At 44.0% G+C, this 20,907-nt stretch overlaps 1 protein-coding gene across 4 annotated transcripts in view; it reads left to right on the forward strand.

Moving 5' to 3' along the window:
• The window catches only part of LOC138566119 (zinc finger protein 467-like), a 158,805-nt gene that overhangs the window by 118,338 nt on the left and 19,560 nt on the right, over nt 1–20,907 (forward strand). For 2 of the 4 annotated variants that reach the window (XM_069643142.1, XM_069643120.1), the window contains one exon: nt 17,068–18,876. The exons of 1 other annotated variant lie outside the window; for it this stretch is intronic. In XM_069643142.1, the coding sequence (XP_069499243.1) occupies nt 17,068–17,753 (686 nt within the window). In that variant the 3' untranslated portion in view covers nt 17,754–18,876. Of the gene's footprint in view, nt 1–17,067; nt 18,877–20,907 lie in introns of those variants that run through there. One more of the 4 variants, XM_069643135.1, reaches the window with a different exon arrangement.

Here is a 20,907-nt window from a genome sequence, read left to right on the forward strand (position 1 = left end):
CCTGACGTTTAATCAATAACTTTCTTTTGTCTGGTGCTTCAGGTTGGATTTATCCCACCTCTAAGTGCTGGAATAATAGATGTTCTTATTGCTTAATGTAATGGTAACCCAGCAATGGCATCCTTGGTGGGGCCAAGAACATTGCATCTTAAGACATACTGGTGCTTCAAAGCAACACAAGATTAAAAACAAAGGCTCCCAGTGTCATCTCTCACCTTCCCTCTTCTGGCAACTTAACACCGGACCTTCTGGATCCCTCTGGCAAGGGTCGCAACCATGGGATTCTCTCTAATAGGGACCTGCACCCGCATTAATTCATCCCTGCCACTGTTTGGAAATGTCTTCAATATCTTGCTACCACTCTACATAAACTTGAATCTCCATTCTCGTGCTCAGCAAACTTGACTACTGCTCGAGCCTGCTCCTTGGCCTTCCTCTTCCCCCTTCCTCCCTCCAGTCCTTAACTTTGCTAACCAACCTCTCTACAACGTACCCAAATGCACCACTAGTTCTCATCGTTTTGCTTGGGCAGACAGCCTTTGGGGAAATGCCTCCAAATCTGTTATTGAAAGTTATTTCTGATCAAAACTGACATCCGTGTTCAAATAAATAAACATACAAATAAAACTAACCCTAGTGGAGAAGCCGGGTTTTAAATTATAAACATTTTGTAAATGAATGGTCCAGAGATGAAGGCCGCCTATAGAGTTGCACAGCTTTTGAGTATATATTTATTTTTTCATAGATTTTCTTAGAAGAAACTAGAGAATTAATTTTTGAGAAGAAAATTCACTTTTTTTCTGACAAGAATCACTGAAGTCCAAAAGAAATATAATAATAATTAATAGGATGTAAACTTATAACGCTCAGCATAAAAATGTGAGACCGCCATTTGATTCTGCATTTCCCATCCTTAACTGTAAATAATCGTTTTACTGCCTGTGTCATGGCTGTACAGGCAACTGCAAAAATTATCTGAACAACTATTCAATTCCCTGAGGAATAACTTGAATAATCAGGAACAGGCAGTACTGTAAGCAATTTGAGAGCGAGACATGTGTAATACTTAATTATGTGACTCCATATTTATACATTATTTGACAAAGAAGTTTCCTTTGTGAAAACAATAAACACATAGCAGATTTATCAGCGGAAAATGTAATAATGTTTCTCTGATAAATTATTTATTGGAGGAAAAATCTGGTAATTTGTTGAAATCATTTGTGTAATGTTGAATGTTGGTTATAATTGTTGTTGACATGGAGTACAGTATTGTCCAAATCCAGGCCTCGAGGACCAGAATCCTACGGGTTTTCAGGATATCCCTCAATAACATTTATGAGCTAAATTTGATGCAATGATGCTAAATCTATGCAAATTTCTTCTCATGAATTTTAATACGGGGATCCTGAAATCCGACCAGGATTCCGGCTCTCGAGACCTGGAATTGGACATCCGTAAGGCATATTTGGAATTAATACAAATATCAAATAGAGAAAACATTCTGTCACCCAATGACTGACAACAGGCATTACATAGAAGCAACCACATTTCTGGCAGAATTATTTTTCTTTCCTGGTTTGGCATAAAGCCATATAGTATAAACACAGAATAGAGAAAAAATACAAGGCTCCAGAAAGTTTTATTTGGGCTTTTTTCAAGTTTGGGCTAAATCCGGAACAGGCACTACATAAAGGAATAGTGATAACAAAGTGATGACTTCTCCTTTTTTGTAATTGCTCAAATCTCTTAAATAGTCCCAATCTAGGATTCCTCACCATTGGAAGATCAGATCAGTTAATCAATGTCCAAGTGGCCACACACTTCGTTCTTGTATCCGTGGTGCACACTCTGTTGACTTCAGATACTCTTTCTTGTATCCCGGGTGCATGTAGTCCTGTGTTATTCATACTCTGTATTCACAGCACACACCTTAAATGTGTTTAAGAAATGAAGCAGGGATATTTGGAACTTTGATGGGCCCTCCTCATGCTGATGAAGAGCACAGAACTGACCACGGTGCAGGTAATTTGCTACTCATCCTTGGCCTGGCGTCCCATCCCCATGTGATCTGTTGGTCCCACATGCTTCGCGCGCAAGGCTTGGTTTATGACAGCAGCTGCTGAGGTATAATAGTAGTCAGCAAACCCCAGATCTTCGGTCAAAAGGCACATTCTCAGGGTCCTGGCACAGTTTTCCAATACTCTGCCTCTATCCTACTCCTCAGTGGGATGTCACATGCCCATGTCTATGGGCACCATTCTAGTACCACCATTCCCCATCTCTTCCCTCATAAACATCCTCGAAGATCTGCCAATGCATGTAGCACCACCTTCGTCAGGCTCACCCTTGTTCATGACCAGAGCCAGAACTGCCTATTGCTAAGCAGTAAGCCCAGATGCACTCTTCGAGAACACACGTTCTATCACTCATTTACCATATTGGTAATGTAAATTCACTGAGAAGTATCAAACTATAACATTATTATAAATAACATTCAATGAGATGGTACTTCTTTCATAAATATAGAAGCAGTTACTTCAAATAAATCCTTAGAACAGACAGGCAAAGTAACCAGAAATGTCACCAACACATCTGTAACACTGTTGAGTGATAAAGTTCATTTTAATTAACCCATCTTTCTTTTCTTTATGAAAATAAAACATCAACATAAGGATGTATTGACAAACAATAAATTATATACGGTTGTTTCACATAACATGTACTTGCATTAAGTCATGCAGTCGTTACTGTGCGTTGTAAAAAACAAGCAAAATCAGATATAACAATTAGAAACAACTTGACATCTGTGTGACGATCCCCATTGGGAAAGTGTGTGGGAGTTTTTATACAAGAAGGCAGCACCCTCCAGGGAAGCCCTTTAAAGGATGTTGCAAAAATAACCAACGCGGTTCAGATCCTAAAGATCCATCTTCAGGGTGGGGCTTCACTGTTCTTGTGTTCAAACAGGAAAATAGTAATTTGTCTTTCATTCAAGTCTTCCTCTGTGGGAAATTTAGAAATGACAAGTATTTTCATCTATTTATTTTGAATGGTGATTCCCAAAACTAAATTGTCTACATAAGAGGATTAAATGTCACTGACCTTACCCGGAGGGTGGCTGTGATCCGGGATCAAGACCTATTTAAAGGAGAATACAACGGTAACTAGTAGCCCAGAAATCTCATTTGTGAATGTTAAACTCACATGGTTGAAGGGTCCTATTTAACATGTTCCATTGACTCAGGCAGTCTTCAGAATGGAGCTCTCCGGAGACTGGGAAGCGGCAGTAAGCGGCTCCAGAAGCCCTAGAAATCCAAATAGTGTCAATTACCCAAGAGTATTTAGAAAGAGTGCATAGTAAAGCAGCACAAAGGCTAGAGGCAGATCTCAGGCCAATGTGGGGTCCCTCAATGGGCCAAAGTAGTGTCACAATGTAAAAGGAGGCGCAGAAAATGCCCATCGGTATATATGGTCCCCTGGAGCGTCTACATAATGAGATCGCTAAAAGGGTTAATAAGGGGGTTAGTAGAGGCTCACCTGTAGAGCAAAGCTTGTTGCTCCGTGCCGGCTGCTGCAGTGTCCGTTGGCCGAATGGCAGTAGCAAATGGCTAACCGAGTGTCGGCAGCGTCCACTGTAGTCACGGCAACCTCACGCATGCGCGTGAGGTCGGTACGGAGTCGGCCATGTTGGTGTGGGCGCAGGTACACCATGCAGTAGTCATGGCGACCATCCACGCCGTTGCTGCAGGGAAGTTAGAGTGTGAGTGTGTAGACACGTCCTACCAGGGAAAATTCCAAGTTCGAAGGGCACCGAGGTTCGATAAATAGGAAAGCGAAAATGTAAGTAGTTGGTAATTCTCGTAGGTGTGCCCGAGAGGAAGCACACAATTCCAAATGTACTGTGCCCCCCTCTCACATCTGACTCGGAGGAATTCACAGAGGATTTCAAAGCAATATTCGTATGTCCCTACCAGTGTTGGTAGTTCAGAAAATTGCAAATAGGCCACGTAGGGAGAGATCCCCTACCTACTACAAAACCCGGCCCTTATTGTGATTCGCTGATTATGGTGAAATGGATGTGAGTGGGGGCACTACCGCGGCACGTAACAGTAACCGCGGGGTGCCCCTATCTCACATTAGTAGATAAGTGGGTAACTGTGGATTTCAAGGTAACCTAATTCTGTCGCTCAACGGAATGACATTGGACATTTTCATTCGATGCACATTAGACAACTTCTGCCATTACATCAAGTGATCAACAAATGTGATACAACACAGCAACATAAAAAGAATTGTACATCATTCCAAGGTACATACAAACTTGCAAAATGACAGCATACAGTAGTGTTCTGACAATGTAGCTGTTCGTAATCCGCCAGGGTGGGTGGAATTCATAAAAAACACATAAGGTCAAACTCTGAGTTCATGCCTCGAGGGTTAAGAGAGTCCAAAAGTTCAATCCACAATATCTCACGTTGTGCTAGTTTTCTTTGTACATCGCCCCCTCTCCTAGGAGCTGTTATTTGTTCAAGAATGACACATTGTCTTGTGCCACTGTATGTCGTGCCTCTAGGAAATGAACTGCCACAGGGGATTTTAAGCTTTTTGTACGAATGTTGGACTTGTGCTCAGTCCATCTAGTTTTGGCTTTTCTAGTGGTCATACCTACATAGTAGAAGCCACATGGACATTTCAATGCGTATACCACGTTTTGGGCATCACAGGTACAAGAATGACGTAGCTGTATATGTTTGCCTGAATGTGGATGTGATGTAGTTGCCCTTAATAATGTTCCCACTATGTTGGCAATTGTAGCACGGAATAGTTCCTTTGTGTTGAGTAGAGCTGCTGGGGGACAAAATCTCTGCTTTTATTAGACTTTTGCGTAAAGATTTGCTATTTCTATACGCAAATGTTGGTAATTCTGGAAAGAGATGTTGTAACTGTGGATCCAGTTGTAGCATTGGCCAGTTCTTCTTAATCGTTCTCTTTATTCTCGTGCTCTGAACCGAGTAAGTAGTCACATATACCAATGGTTCTCCGGGTTTAGTTGGTTCAGGTACCAGGAGTGTTTCCCGGTCGATGTTTCAGACTTTTTCAGCAACCTCGGAAATCATAGTTGGGTTATAGCCTCTTGCAGTGAATTTGGATTCTAATGTAGTGGCCTGGCGGTCGTATTCCGTGTTATCCGAAATGTTCCTCCTGTAGCGCAAAAACTGGCTGAAGGGTACGCTGTCAATCGTACGTTTAGGGTGGAAACTTGTTGCAAGTAATAGACTATTTCTATCCGTTTGTTTGGTGTAGATTCTAGTCTCCAATTTCGCTTCTGACACATATACTTTCACATCGAGGTCATGACCAAGTGTGGCCACTTCTGTCCATCCTCTAACTCTACTGTAGGGCTCCTATGGCCCTCCTTCTGACGCCCCATTCCCAGCCTCATTCATTTATGTTATACCTCCTTCCATCTCCTTCTGATGTCACCTTACAACCTCCTTCCTTTCCCTTGCAGTGCTCTGGCCAACCCCCCTCTGCTCTCTTCCAATCTCTACCTAATATTTCTCTTTAGCCTCCCTCTTTACTCCAGTATCTCCAGTATCTCCTCTAGCCTCTCTCATATTTCTCATCCACCTACTCTCACCCTGTAATGCCTCCTCCAATGATCTCCTGTTGTTTCCTTTTGGCTTTCTTTCTCTCAACTCTCTGTCCTCCAACTTCCTACTGTAGTTTCTCTCCTGCTGACCTGCTTTTTATGCTCTCATTTAATATTCTCTGGGTGGTCATGACTTCCTTTCGCTCCATGTTGCCTCCTGTAATTATCTTTTGGTATTTCCTTCTGCCCATTTCAATATCTCATTCAATACCTCCTCCTGAATTTCTCTTACCACCTTCCTTCTCATCTATCTTCCACCACTGGATCTTTCCCCTCTGTGTCTGCTGTTAGGACAAATTCAAGTCTGCACCCTGCTGTGGTAAAGGCTCCAATTATAGATGTGTGTCGCAATTTTCACAACAACGAAGAACAGTTTGCTCACCATGAACACCCAGTGGAGGGTAATTACATAATTACAAGGTTGGGGTTGGACCCTTTTGAGATATGAAAGAGGGAATATGACAAGTAGAAGTGTAGGAGTCAGGAGTTGGAGGCATGAGGAGAAATATAGTGCATGACAGTGCAGAGAGGAGGATAGAGGCAGAGAGGACGAGGTTCAGAGTAAGAGAAGCAGTGAGGAGCTGGCAGATGTTCAGAGGAGCTGGAAAGAGGTGGTGAAGTGTAAGAGTGAGGGGGAGAGGAGCAATAAGGATGAATTGGAGATGTCTGATGAGCGAGAATGAAGAGCTGAGGCAAAGGAGGGTGAGAGGCGCAATAAGGAGGAGGAGGTGAACACCATTAAAGGAGAAGGAGGATCATAAGCAACGGTGGGGAGAGGAACATTAAGGAGGAGGAGTAACTACTAAGAGAGGAGGAGCAAAGGCAACTGTCATGATCTCTGCTTCCAAAAGGTCAGGGTTTTCCCAACTCCCTTGGAAGCAGATTCATAACCCAGGTTCCGAGTGCCAACCAGTCCCAATTGGGACCTTTTGGACCCAGTCCTGGCGCCAGTGGCACCAGGCTCATAAATATGCCCAGTCCCAGCGCTGGAAGCGCCGGGCTCATAATGCTTGGGTGGACTTACCTGCAGCAGACCATGCTGCTTACTTGCCTGCCAGTTGAGCCTCTGATCCTCTTCTGTTTGGAACTACTTTTCCTGTTGGGTGGGGCAGGAGCCACTCCCTAGGTTCAGAACACTGGAACTCTTCTGGAAAGCAGGAACTCTTTTCTTACCTAGGCGTGGCTGTGGAAGGAGACACCTAAGCACTACAGGAGGCTATTTAAACCACACCCGATGGATGAATCTTGCTTTGTGTTATTCTGCATCCTCTGCAGCAGAACGCTCATCGTGTCTTCTGCATCTGATCCTGGGCCTAAGGAAAAAGGCTTACCATCCTGAATCCAGTCTTCAGCAACACCTATAAAGACAAGAAAGAACAGGTTAGCATTACGGTCTTCAGTGACAGCTCTTCACTTACCTGGGCCATCGGCTGTCACCAACGCCTCGCGCTGCATTCTGAAAGACAAAGGCTTACCTACTCTTCGTGCGCTCGGGAGGTCTTCACACTGCATTCCGGCATCTGAAAGACAAAAGCTTACCAACTCTTCGCACGCTCCGGAGGCCTTCGGCGCTGCATCCCGCATCTGAAAGACAAAACAAGGTGCGTTTAAAGACATTGGGGAACTTTAATACTCACGTGCCATTACTCCTTTCCACATCTAACCCAGTGGGTATTCCTGCACCCTGCAGCCGCTCCGAACTTGTACCTGCAAAATAAAAAGACAGTTAGAGCGCATTGTGAAGCAGGCAACAAGCGCTTACTTACGTGCTTCCAGGCGCTTCTATTCATCACACGGGCTCCATCTTCAACTCACTTCAACCCGTCTTCCACCATCGCCGGAACCCTGCAAAACAAGAGACATCATTACTAAAGACATTAGAATTACTCGAAACTTACCGTTCGTGCAGTAAACAACGGACAGCAGTCCTCTGAAGTCAAGAGGCCTGCTCCCTTTATCCAGTGAAGAAACTGGTTACAGCACCCTGCCCCGAGGCAGATGGAGAGCACGGCGTTCACTTACCTAAGGTGAGAGCGTTAACCTTCGGGGTTCTACAGGAGAAGAGAAAGGGAAGAAGAGAGAGACATTCAATAACCCAGTTCATTAATCCCATATTTTCTATCTGCAGACATCTTACCCTTCGAGTCAAACATACAGTGCACAGAGGTCCAGCCCAAAGAGCCAGCCGTGTGTTACACATCACCTTTGAAGATACGTTATACGCCCAGTCAAGACCGGCGCCTCTACGGGAATCAGGTGAGCGTTACAGAACACAAAGCCTACCACAAAACTCCCATCCAGGCGCTATGGAAACCTCGGATACCGACCAACTAGCCCAGTTACTTGGGGAACTAAGGGCAGAAGTGCATGCAGCCCGTCAGGAAACGAACGCTCTAAGAAGGGAACTGATTATTTCCAAGGAGCGAACAGATGATCTCGCTAGACAATTGCTACAGTCACAAGCCGGACAGACCCCGTTACCCGCATCTGGGGGAAATCTTCCTTCTACATCCTCTATGAATCCAGTGCAGATCAACCTACCTGGGAATGTACCTCTGGCTCTGCCCGAACGATTTTCTGGTGACCCAAAGAGGTTTGCAGTATTTATCAATCAGTGCCGGTTGCATTTCTTATGCCGGCCAGCAGCCTTTCCAACTGATCAAGCTAAAGTAGCTTTCGTGCTTTCGTACCTTAGTGGCAATGCGGCAGACTGGTCGATCCCTCTAGTAAATCAAGATGATCCGGTCCTCCATGATTTTCAAGCTTTTCAGCTCAGTATGGAAAAACTGTTCGCAAGACATTCACAGGGGCAGGCCTTGGACAATGAGCTTCTTTCGTTGCGACAAGGTAATCATGACCTTTTGGCTTATATTGCGTCTTTCAACAGACTGATAGTGGAAACTCAATGGCCTGAGGACAAAAGGATTACGCTGTTTTATAGAGGTCTACGTGGAGAGCTCAAAGATGTGTTAGCCCAAGTGGTGAATCCCCCACAAGATTGTTCGGACTATATAGACTTAGTCGTTCAAATAGATCACAGACTGCAGAACAGGAAGGCCGATCGTTCCAAGTTTGATGCTCGAGTATTTTCCAAACCGCCAACTCCTTCCAAAGGAGTAGACTCCGGGGAACCCATCCAAATAGGGGGTCTGAAAGGTCCTCTAACACAAAAGGAGCGGGAAAGGAGAAAACAGTTGCAATTATGCCTCTATTGCGGAAACTCAGGGCACTTTCTTCGAGACTGTCCGGTGAAACCTGCTAAGAAGGCAGTAGGAGCTGCAGTTACCAAAGTTACAAACTCTGAGCAGGGAAACGACCTCGCCCGACAAGAATAGAGGTCCTCTTGCCGAGCGTGAAAACCAGTTCCGTGACCTCGCATTTCGTGATACCTATGGTCCTCATTAGCCCTGATAATCCGGATCGATTACATGCAATTGAAGCTTACGTCGACAGCGGTGCCATCGGCAATTATGTGGATCATGAAATGGTTTTGAGGATGAATCTAACTCTTTGTCCCAAGGCTGTAAAGGACGTCATTACTACGGTGGATGGTACGGAGATAGCCTCCGGGCCAGTAACGCATACCACTCAAGAAGTGACGCTAATAAGTCAAGATGGACACCATGAGAAGATCGTGTTCGATGTGATCAAGGCCCCTCAGTTTCAGATTATTCTAGGAATACCTTGGTTAGAGAAACACAATCCTCTGATCGATTGGCGAGCAAGAACGGTCCAGTTTCCAGAATGTGTCTCTACTTGTCACCCTCCACCTGGTGTTGCACTGGCAGCAATTTCTTCAGAGACTCCCCAGTTAACTCCCGAATACCTAGAATACAAAGATGTTTTCCAGAAGGATCAGGCTAACTCTCTACCTCCTCATAGGTCTTATGACTGCCAGATAGACCTGATACCTGGATCTACTCCTCCTTGTAGTAGAATTTATGCCCTCACCGAGCCTGAGAACCTTCACCTTCGACAATACCTGGATCAATACCTGGCAAATGGGTTTATTCGTCCCTCCAAGTCCCCTGCTTCTTCAGCTTTGTTCTTCGTTCCAAAAAAGGAAGGAGACCTTAGAACTTGTATAGATTATCGCTCCCTGAACCAGATCACCGTTAAGAATAGATATCCGTTACCTTTGATCCCTGAACTCCTGGACCAAGTCAGAAAAGCATGCATATATACAAAGCTGGATCTTAGAGGAGCTTACCACTTGGTACGAGTAAAAGAGGGCGATGAATGGAAGACGGCCTTCCGCACCAAGTATGGGCTATTTGAATATCAGGTCATGCCCTTCGGACTTTGCAATGCCCCGGCCGCCTTTCAATATTTTATGAACGATGTCCTCAGAGAGCTCATAGATGTGTGTGTTGTTGTTTACATTGACGACATCCTCGTTTATTCTTCATCGGAATCTGAACATCGGAAACACGTGAAAATGGTCCTCGAAAGATTGCGTCAACACAAACTTTTCGCTAAGTTGGAAAAATGTGTTTTCAACGTGACTGAAGTTGAATTCTTGGGATTCATATTATCACCTGGCGGAGTGCGTATGGATTCAAAGAAGGTCGATGCAGTTCTCAAATGGCCATCACCATCCTCCGTAAAAGGTGTGCAAAGCATGTTAGGCTTCGCTAACTTTTACCGCAGGTTTATCCCCGAATTCTCTCGAATAGTCCAGCCCATCACTGCCTTGTTAAAGAAAAACAAACGTTTTGAATGGTCTACCGAGGCGGAACAAGCTTTCCAGGATTTGAAGACTAAATTTATCTCTGCACCAATCTTAAAACACCCTCGCCCCGAACTCCCCTACATCGTGGAAACTGATGCCTCAAGCCTTGCCATGGGGGCAGTTCTATCACAAAAGGACCCGGTAACCAATCAGTTGCATCCCGTGGCATTTTGGTCCCGCAAATTCTCGCCTCCTGAAATCAATTACACGATTACTGACAAGGAACTTCTGGCTATCAAGTCTGCCTTTAAGGCTTGGCGGCATTATCTGCTGGGGGCCCGACACACCGTTACTGTGATTACGGATCACCGAAACCTGCAATATTTGAAAACCGCAAAAGCCCAATCCTCTAGACAACTCTGTTGGGCATTATTCTTTGCCGAGTTTGACTTCATAATTACCTATCGACCTGGTACAAAAAACGGTAAAGCTGATGCCCTTTCTCGGATGGGAGTGGAAGAACACTTAATCAACCCTAAACCTGTACCAATCATTCCCGAACAAAGAATTCTGGGTGTAATCGCCACACAATCCATAGAGGAAGTTAAGGATAAAGCCAGGCAACTTGTAACTCCAGCAGACATACAGAATTGGCATCTGCAAGGAAAGGACTTTGCAGTAAAGGACAACTTATTGTATTTCCAAGAACGATTATACCTACCCAGCACAGATTTACAGAAAGAAGTAATCTCTTGTTATCACGATTCTTTAATGGAAGGACATCCCGGTATAGCGAAGACCTCAGAAAAGATCAAGCGCTACTTCTGGTGGCCGTCTTGGAAAAAAGATATCAGAGACTTTATAATGTCCTGTGGAGTATGCGCCCAAAACAAGAGTCAAAAGGACAGACCAGCAGGCCTCTTACGCCCTATTGACATCCCACCTCGCCCTTGGCATACGCTTTCTATGGACTTCATCACCGATCTACCTCCATGCTCCTGATACAATACGATTCTAGTAATCGTGGACTTATTCTCCAAGATGGCGCATTTCATTCCGCTCAAAGGCTTGCCAACAGCAGCAACTCTGGCCCGAGAATTTCTCGAAAACATCGTCCGACTGCACGGTTTTCCTTCGGTTCTAATTTCGGATCGAGGTAGTCAATTTATTTCTCATTTTTGGCGAAGTTGCTGTCGGTCGGCTCAAATTGATGTGAGACTATCGACCAGTCACCACCCTCAGACCGACGGACAAACCGAGAGGACCAATCAAACTCTGGAACAGTATTTACGCTGCATGCTGCAACAAACTGAAAAAACTTGGAAAGACATCCTTTGGATAGCCGAATATGCCTACAATAACTCTGTCCATTCGGGAACTGGGAAAACCCGTTTTTTCTTTTGTACGGCAGTCACCCTCGAACCTCGGAGTTGGATCCCCTCCAAGATCTTGAAACACCAGCAGTAGACTACCTGCATTCTACAATCACCCAAGCCTTTAAGGAAGCTGTTTCTCACCTTCAAAGGGCTAAAGAACTATACAAGAAAGGAGCAGATCAACATCGGAAGGAAGCCCCTCAATATCGAGTAGGGGATCAAGTCTGGTTATCCACCAAATATCTACCTCTAAAAGGGCCACGCACATTCAACCCAAGATACCTTGGTCCCTATTCCATCACTACCGTAGTAAACCCAGTAGCGGTCAAGTTGGACTTGCCCCCGCACATGAAGATACATCTGGTCTTCCACGTCTCTCTATTAAAACCCGTGCAACCTCAAACCCGACTAACTAAATCTCCAAAACCTATCCTAGTTGATGGGGAACTCGAGTTTGAAGTCAAAAGCATTCTGGACTCTAAGATCTCCAAATCTGATCTATTTTACCTAATTGACTGGAAAGGCTACGGCCCCCAAGAGAGATCCTGGGAACCTGCTGAATATGTCCACGCTCCTCGCCTAATCAAAAGATTTCACCGAACATTTCCTGACAAGCCAAAACCCCCGGAGAAGCCCGGTTTGGGAGGGGCCTTGAGGGGGGGTACTGTCATGATCTCTGCTTCCAAAAGGTCAGGGTTTTCCCAACTCCCTTGGAAGCAGATTCATAACCCAGGTTCCGAGTGCCAACCAGTCCCAATTGGGACCTTTTGGACCCAGTCCTGGCGCCAGTGGCACCAGGCTCATAAATATGCCCAGTCCCAGCGCTGGAAGCGCCGGGCTCATAATGCTTGGGTGGACTTACCTGCAGCAGACCATGCTGCTTACTTGCCTGCCAGTTGAGCCTCTGATCCTCTTCTGTTTGGAACTACTTTTCCTGTTGGGTGGGGCAGGAGCCACTCCCTAGGTTCAGAACACTGGAACTCTTCTGGAAAGCAGGAACTCTTTTCTTACCTAGGCGTGGCTGTGGAAGGAGACACCTAAGCACTACAGGAGGCTATTTAAACCACACCCGATGGATGAATCTTGCTTTGTGTTATTCTGCATCCTCTGCAGCAGAACGCTCATCGTGTCTTCTGCATCAAATCCTGGGCCTAAGGAAAAAGGCTTACCATCCTGAATCCAGTCTTCAGCAACACCTATAAAGACAAGAAAGAACAGGTTAGCATTACGGTCTTCAGTGACAGCTCTTCACTTACCTGGGCCATCGGCTGTCACCAACGCCTCGCGCTGCATTCTGAAAGACAAAGGCTTACCTACTCTTCGTGCGCTCGGGAGGTCTTCACACTGCATTCCGGCATCTGAAAGACAAAAGCTTACCAACTCTTCGCACGCTCCGGAGGCCTTCGGCGCTGCATCCCGCATCTGAAAGACAAAACAAGGTGCGTTTAAAGACATTGGGGAACTTTAATACTCACGTGCCATTACTCCTTTCCACATCTAACCCAGTGGGTATTCCGGCACCCTGCAGCCGCTCCGAACTTGTACCTGCAAAATAAAAAGACAGTTAGAGCGCATTGTGAAGCAGGCAACAAGCGCTTACTTACGTGCTTCCAGGCGCTTCTATTCATCACACGGGCTCCATCTTCAACTCACTTCAGCCCGTCATCCACCATCGCCGGAACCCTGCAAAACAAGAAACATCATTACTAAAGACTTTAAAGACATTAGAATTACTTGAAACTTACCGTTCGTGCAGTAAACAACGGACAGCAGTCCTCTGAAGTCAAGAGGCCTGCTCCCTTTATCCAGTGAAGAAACTGGTTACAGCACCCTGCCCCGAGGCAGATGGAGAGCACGGCGTTCACTTACCTAAGGTGAGAGCGTTAACCTTCGGGGTTCTACAGGAGAAGAGAAAGGGAAGAGAGAGAAATTCAATAACCCAGTTCATTAATCCCATATTTTCTATCTGCAGACATCTTACCCTTCGAGTCAAACATACAGTGCACAGAGGTCCAGCCCAAAGAGCCAGCCGTGTGTTACACATCACCTTTGAAGATACGGTATACGCCCAGTCAAGACCGGCGCCTCTACGGGAATCAGGTGAGCGTTACAGCAACAAAAGGGTTGAGGACCAGTAAGGAGGATGTGGAAAGAACATTAAGGCAAAAGGCATAAGGGGTTGCAAAGGAGGCTGAAAAGAGTTATAAGGATGGGGAGGAAGATGCAATAACAGTATTAAGAAAGTGGATAACAGAGTAGGTGGTTGTACTAAAGACTGTAGAAGAAGACGAGTGAAAGCATGGCGGGCAAAGAGGGGAAGATAAGAGGAGGGAAGCCCAGAGTGGAATAATACAAGAGCAGGGCATGGCAAATCCTTAAGGAGTTCATTTGAGATAGAAGACAGAGGTAGCAGAGGATGTAAATACCAGACAGCTTTAGGGGTGTCACGGTATTAGTTTTCTGACGGTACAATAACCTTCTTGCCAAATGACGGTATATCATGGTTATCGCGGTATAGCAGGTGGAGTTAACTAATCTTAACAAATATTTCTAAAAGGTCATAAATTGACAGATTTATCATCACAAACAAAACCAGGCACCCAGGGCCAGTATTGGGCATTTCAACATACTTTTCACCGAAAAGGCTTTCTTCCACCAAACACAAACACACGTGTGGAGAGAGGGGGGGGGCTGCTGCAACTGGCAAAGCAAACTGAATAGCTTTTCTTGTGGTCATTTAGGCGTTTTGCTCCCCCACTGGCTACTGGTGAAAATGAACATGTTGCCATCTTGATAACCTGCATGCCACAGATCAATGGAGGATGATGGTAGTATAAGCTTGTACACGCACACACACACACGCGCACTCACACGCGCACGTGCACACGCACACAACACGTTACAGCCTTTAGTTTTGGTACGGCAGCAGGGAATACCGACAGATGAGTGAATTTCGCAGTGTGACTTATTATATGTAAATTCAATGATCGAACCAGAGAAATCCCCCATTGCCATATGTTTAGAGAACATTATCCATTATAAATATATAAACCCAAAAGCCGCCACCCCAAAGTAAACCCTTTTCCTTCTTGGCACTGTATCTATTCTTCCTATTGCTAACATATTGATTTTGTGTCAGGCACGTGTGGTTTATGGAATGGCATTAAAAACTGCTCTAACTGAAACTACTTGGCAGACGGCACATCCAACAGTGCAAGACCAAGACTGCGCAGCACTTGCTTACTGCAGCCTTTCCAAATCAGATTGAAAATCACACTTAACGGTATGAACGGTATAACGGTATAAACAATGTGACGGTTATTATTGTTCAATTAATTGGTTCACGGTATCTTTAACGGTATACCGTTACATCCCTAGACAGCTTGCAGGGGAAGGATCTGAGAAGGATATGCAGGAGTCTAGGGCCAGTTAGATAGATTGCTCGTTGAGATTCGGGTGCCTTCAGAGATTGTGGCAGAGTATACAGCCAGCACAGAGGAGGTTACACCTGACAGCCCCAGAGCCCACCACTGTCGTTGCTAAAGTTCCAAAAGAGTCTGATGCCTAGCCAACATCTAGACAGCTTAACCACCGGAGGCAGTGGAGCAGATTCTACCACAACACAAGGGCACCATTCGGACAATGTCTGCAAAAGCCAAGAATCCAACTCCAAGAGCAAAGAAGACTGTGAATGGCATTTTATTCACCAGGGGAAGAGTCGAGGGTGGATGTAATTATTGAGTACTACAGTCCTAGAGATAAAGGTGGATTGGTTTATGTTGCATGTGTTCGAACAACATAACTTCCATTAAACCTAATCCCTTGGTTGTTTGGTCTGTTCAATAAAGACCCTTGAACCTCAGACCGTGCCTTTGAGTTGTTGGTTGGTCCTTCGGATGTGACCGATAGATAAGTACATTAAGCTCTTTTGCAGCCAGGTTTTTACTTCCTCTTATCTTCTTATTTCGCAAATTTGCATTTTTTTCTCTGTCCTAGGTGGGAAATGTAGTTCACTTTGCTATGGAAATGATCCATTTACTTTTAGTCCTCCTCTTTTCGGATGTCACTGATGGGAGCCTATTTTCTCTGTCAAATTTCCGGAAATAGTAAAAAAAAACAATCCTTGTATTTACTCGCTCTTACTGGCAGACTGCTGCTCTTATCATTTCTTCAAGGAAAACTGTGACTAATTTTAAGACTTATCCTTGGAGCCATTGCTGATCCCAGTACAGGGTGCCTGAGCCTGTAAACCTTGCTCGAATGTGGACCTTTAATGGGCACAAGGAATGGCACATCTGTCCATTCTAGAGAGGATTGCATTGAACAAGAATGGCAAAGAGGAGACATTCCATTAATTTTGTTAAGGTTTTCTTGAATTATACAATATGTCTAATTTCCTATGAGATATGTTCTCTGTGTGCTTATTTAGCTATTTATTTACACTTGAATATGATTTGTGGGTAATGTAACAAACATGTTTTTACAATGGGGTAAAGTGTATTTGATTATTTAAACTAATAAAATAAAATTGATGAAACTAGAACCCTTAATCATAAAATCCCTGTTAATATCTGCCCTCTTCACAACCTCTCTTTTTTATGCCCCCCTCCTTGTATCTTACTTTCATTCTTTGTTCACCCTAAGCATATCCTGTATCTGCTTCAGTTTGCATTAGTCATTTTATCATGTGAGACCAAATTCAAACTAAAGGTTTAAAAAAAAATGTGGATCCTCCTTGATTGAGTAAAGTCATACAATGGCATAGAACAACTTTTTTTTGCATTTTCATCAGCTGTTTGCCTTTGTCACATATGGTATTTGGATGCTCTTCAAACTCCAGGATGGGTCCCTTTTTGTCCTAGGGTCAATTGGATCTCAAACTCTGCTCCTGTTGAGGAGGTCAGGACTTTGTATGTTGCCATTATTCATCAAGAACGACTTTGCTACTCATAAAACCTCAACCCGTGGCATAGTTGTACCCTTATGTTTTCTGTTAAGGTGATGTCAACAAAAATAGATTTAATTACTGTTATTAGAAATGCTTAACACAAGAAGATTTAAATGGTTCAGCATCAGAATTTCCCAATTACAGCTGCTATTTTCTTCAGTGGCTCAGAGAAGATTGCAAATTATCAATCTGGTGTGTCTTTATCACAAAGTTAACACTTCCCAAACTATAATATCAACTACCCCAGACCCTCTTTAACTTAAATAGTACAATATATAACTAAGATAGTTATGAAGATATGCATCGAAATTCTCATTTACTTGAATTGTGTGGTGTAAAGTATAATTAATAATCATTTTAAAATCCTGTTAAAATGTATAGCTAAAATGAATCATTCACTTTCATTTCATTCAAGCAGGCAATGAAAGAAAGAGCAGAAAAAAGGAACTTGAAGATTCCGCTAAACGTTCTGAAACGGTATCAACACATAAAGATGTTTCCAGGAAAATGCAGAGGGAAGTACTCCAGAGCTCTCACTTGGAAACACTCTCAAGAGGACAGGAGTGGTATGAACAGCATTGTCAACTTGCAGGCGAGAACTCACCTTCGCTTGAAAGTAATTTAAGAAATTCTGCACCTTTCAGTTTTCATCCGGGAATCCCAAACTTGGGCAAATCAAGCGATTGTAATGAATTGGAGCGTAATCCAAGGGAAGTGCAGTGTCTTGAAAAGCAAATCGGAAGGACACATTTGCGTACTGAGGTTGAAAACAGCGACAGCCTTACGAGAGGAATCACTCTAAATATGAGAATGCATAAAGGAGTGCGGCTGTATGTCTGCACTGAATGTGACAAACGCTTCTCCCGGAAGGACCATCTTATTACACACCACCGAACACATTCAGGTGAAAAGCCATACATATGTGGTTTCTGCCACAAACGATTCAACCGCAAAGATTATCTCAATGAACACATACGAATACATACTGGAGTGAGACCATATAAATGTTCACAGTGTGAGAAAAGCTTCATTCGGAAGAGTGTCCTTAACCAGCACCAGAGGAAACATGCTGGCAGCAGAACTGTCAAAGCAACAATTTAAGAAACAGGACAAATAGGAAGATTCCAGAACTAAAGTATAACATATTTTAAAAAACAACCAAACCTAATTTTGTTCTCAAATAAAAACAGCATACAATTATGGAAGCAAAGTGGAAGATTAGCCAGAGGTTCCCGGGATAGTACTGGCACTTTTCCTGGAAAAGAATAGCATGTTGCAGACCATACAATTCCTGGCTTTCTCACAGTACTTTCTGCAATTATGACAGTGGCATAAATACTGATCGAACAGGATGGGCGCATATACACAGCTGTGTCCAATATATTTACCATCTAACATGACTTTCTTGTATTTCTTGAGTATTATAATTAACAAAGGCATCTCATAGAGCGAGTGGATTGGGCCCCATTTCTGAAGTAAAAGTCATAACTGACAGAAGGATAGGAGAACCAATTGGGCAAAGACTTTCCCAGAGTTCAGTTAAGGTTTGTAACCCATACCGCAGACAACCCAAACATTTCTGGCCATAAGGATTGTTGACACTCCAAAACAATAAAACATTGAAACTGGATTGCTTCTTCTTAGAGTCCCAAACACATTTTCCGGATTCATCAAAGCATCTCAGAGGTCTGCAAAAATCTCTGGGGTCCACAAACAATGTCTTGATTCTCTTATCCTCAAATGCGGACTGGACCCCTTTGCACGATTTGCCATTAATTCTCAATCACTAACAGTCCGGGGGGTTGACTATCCCCACACTTCTTTCATGACTCCTGCTTCTGTGAGTCAGACCCTCTGCTTTTCTCCTGGGCTACCGCAATATCACTCCATGTGGACATGAGGCCGCAGTAGCTGTAGAAAGAAGGCCTGTCTCACGCCAGGTGAGGCCAGGCTGCCTTTGCTTCTCTAAAGTCTGAACCTGGTTATCTTCTCCTTTTTCTACTTTCACACGCCTACACCTCATTGACACTCTGCCATGTGCTTGTTCCTTCACCCCTCTCTTATTTAGGCCACTCTTCATCTTGAATGGTCAGGGTACGCTTGTGGCGGACTGCTCCACTCAGCGTTCCATAACCAAATAGGTGGCCTGAAAGACTGCAGTTTTCTCAATGCACGATTACTTGCAGAGGATGTTTGATTATAAAAGGCAGTGTTTCCAATGGTGGTCATGTGCATCATTCCTAACTATCATGCTGCTTTAGAGCTGGTGTCTTCAGTGTCCTCATAGGCTTCAATAATCTCTTGCCATCTGTGGAGAAGGGCTCATATCTCTGAACTGAGTATGACTTGGACTAAATTACCTGACAGGATGGTTGGTGTTTTAGAGTGTCAGTTTGTACTTGGAGTATCCTTTAAAGGTGCAATTATATATTGGTTCTTGCTGTGATGAGGCCATAACCAGACCATGGTGGGGTAGGCTGAGGCTTCCTCTCCTCACCACCTCTGGGCTTAACACTGCACAGCAGGTGGTAGTGCTCTGCTCCCTAGGCCTCCCCTCCCATCTATCCCAAAGGTCAAGCTTGGAACTTCATCTAAGGGCACACTTTTCAGAAAATGATCAGAATCACGTGGAGTGCCCTAATATCTAGCTCCTGAAAGGTGCCACACATTCCACAGAAATATGTGCCATGCGTGTAATCCATCATCATGATTCAAGAGATGCACACATCATCTTTAAAAATCATTTTTAAGAACATACCTGACCATCTCTTCCAATTGGCTAAAACACGCATCCTATGCCGCTTGAAGGCTCGCACAACCATTTGGAAAGAGTACTTGGCAGATTACGAAATCTAACGAAAATCTGTTGAGATTAGCACCAATACTGGGTAGGAATATTAGGTGCAGGAAAACTAGAACAGTCCTGCGTTAATGGTCCCACTGTGTAACACTGACCTGTTGTGCATCATTAAGCCCCAACGTTCCCAAAGTAACTACCTCTGCTGTCAGATAAATGCAGGGATGCAGATCACAATTCCATTAACATTCAAAGATAGGCAAACATGACATTTAAAAGTTGGTGTTTCTTTGTCCAGTGCAAATGGTGACATTTATCAGCACTGTGTGTATCTTTGTTGTTCAATGATTGCCTCTAAGATCTGAAATCTTTGAATCATAAATAGTTGTGCTGAGAACACAACAGATCACCGATGAGAGTTTCAGACACGATATTTAGTTAAAATGTCAATATAATGTACAGGAAAAGGGTGCAGCCAAGCAGTCTGTTTTTTTTTGTTTATAGATGGGTTGGGTTTGTGTAGGGATACACAGCAACACATGGCCAGGCTGCATCCCAGCACTAAGGGACATGGGTATAGAGGAAGAGGAGAACATAGGTTATGCAAACAATCAGCAGTTCGATAATGTGCTCAGGCAGAGGATTGTCCTGGGAAGTTCAGGAGTGGGACAGATATGCATGAAGCCGAAGTAGATGAGGAGATCCTTCCGCAGGGCTGACCTTCTCTTCTAGGGCACTATGATAAAAATATTTTTTCAGTGAATAGTGAGGGTTGGTACTGGTACAGTAGGAAGAGACTTTGCAAATTAGTAGGGCATTGAGCAGTCAAGAAACAATTTTATCCACTGGTCATAGGCTGAATAGAAGAGACAATGCTTTAAGTGACCCTGGAACTTCAGAAAGTTGGTCTCCAGCTAGTCTCTGGAGCACTGCATGAATAGGGTTCTGCCCCTGATTCTTTTGTACACGGTCATCCAGATAGGTAGAAGCTTTAGGTTACAGTATATCTGGTGTATAGGAGAAAGATATGGCTGAAAGATCTTGCTGACAAAACAAAGGGTCTTAACCTCTGGCCTTTCCTTTATAAGGAGGCAGTGTAGGCACTTTAGACATGGTGCGTATAAGTGAAAGGTGCCCAGGGATTTCCTCTGATCAGTAATCGGGAATTGGATTGCAAACAAAACACTTATATTGCACAGACAAACTCCTATGCAACAGATCCTATCCTGAGAAATGTCGTAGACTTCATCAGAATGTCAATAATATTTTCACAGTGTGATATCCACAGAATGTATTTGTAACACAAGACAAGCTCTGGTAGGAAAATCTGCTATTGGAACAATATCACATCATGCCTTAAAAAATGTAGCTTTATTGTGCCATTGCAAATGCCATATTTGGTGACATAAACTCCAGGATAGGATTCAATATGTTTATGCAATAATCTGATATTAACAT

Source organism: Ambystoma mexicanum, chromosome 1p (assembly GCF_040938575.1).
Source record: "Ambystoma mexicanum isolate Mex_15411 chromosome 1p, UKY_AmexF1_1, whole genome shotgun sequence".
Lineage (NCBI taxonomy): Eukaryota > Metazoa > Chordata > Amphibia > Caudata > Ambystomatidae > Ambystoma > Ambystoma mexicanum.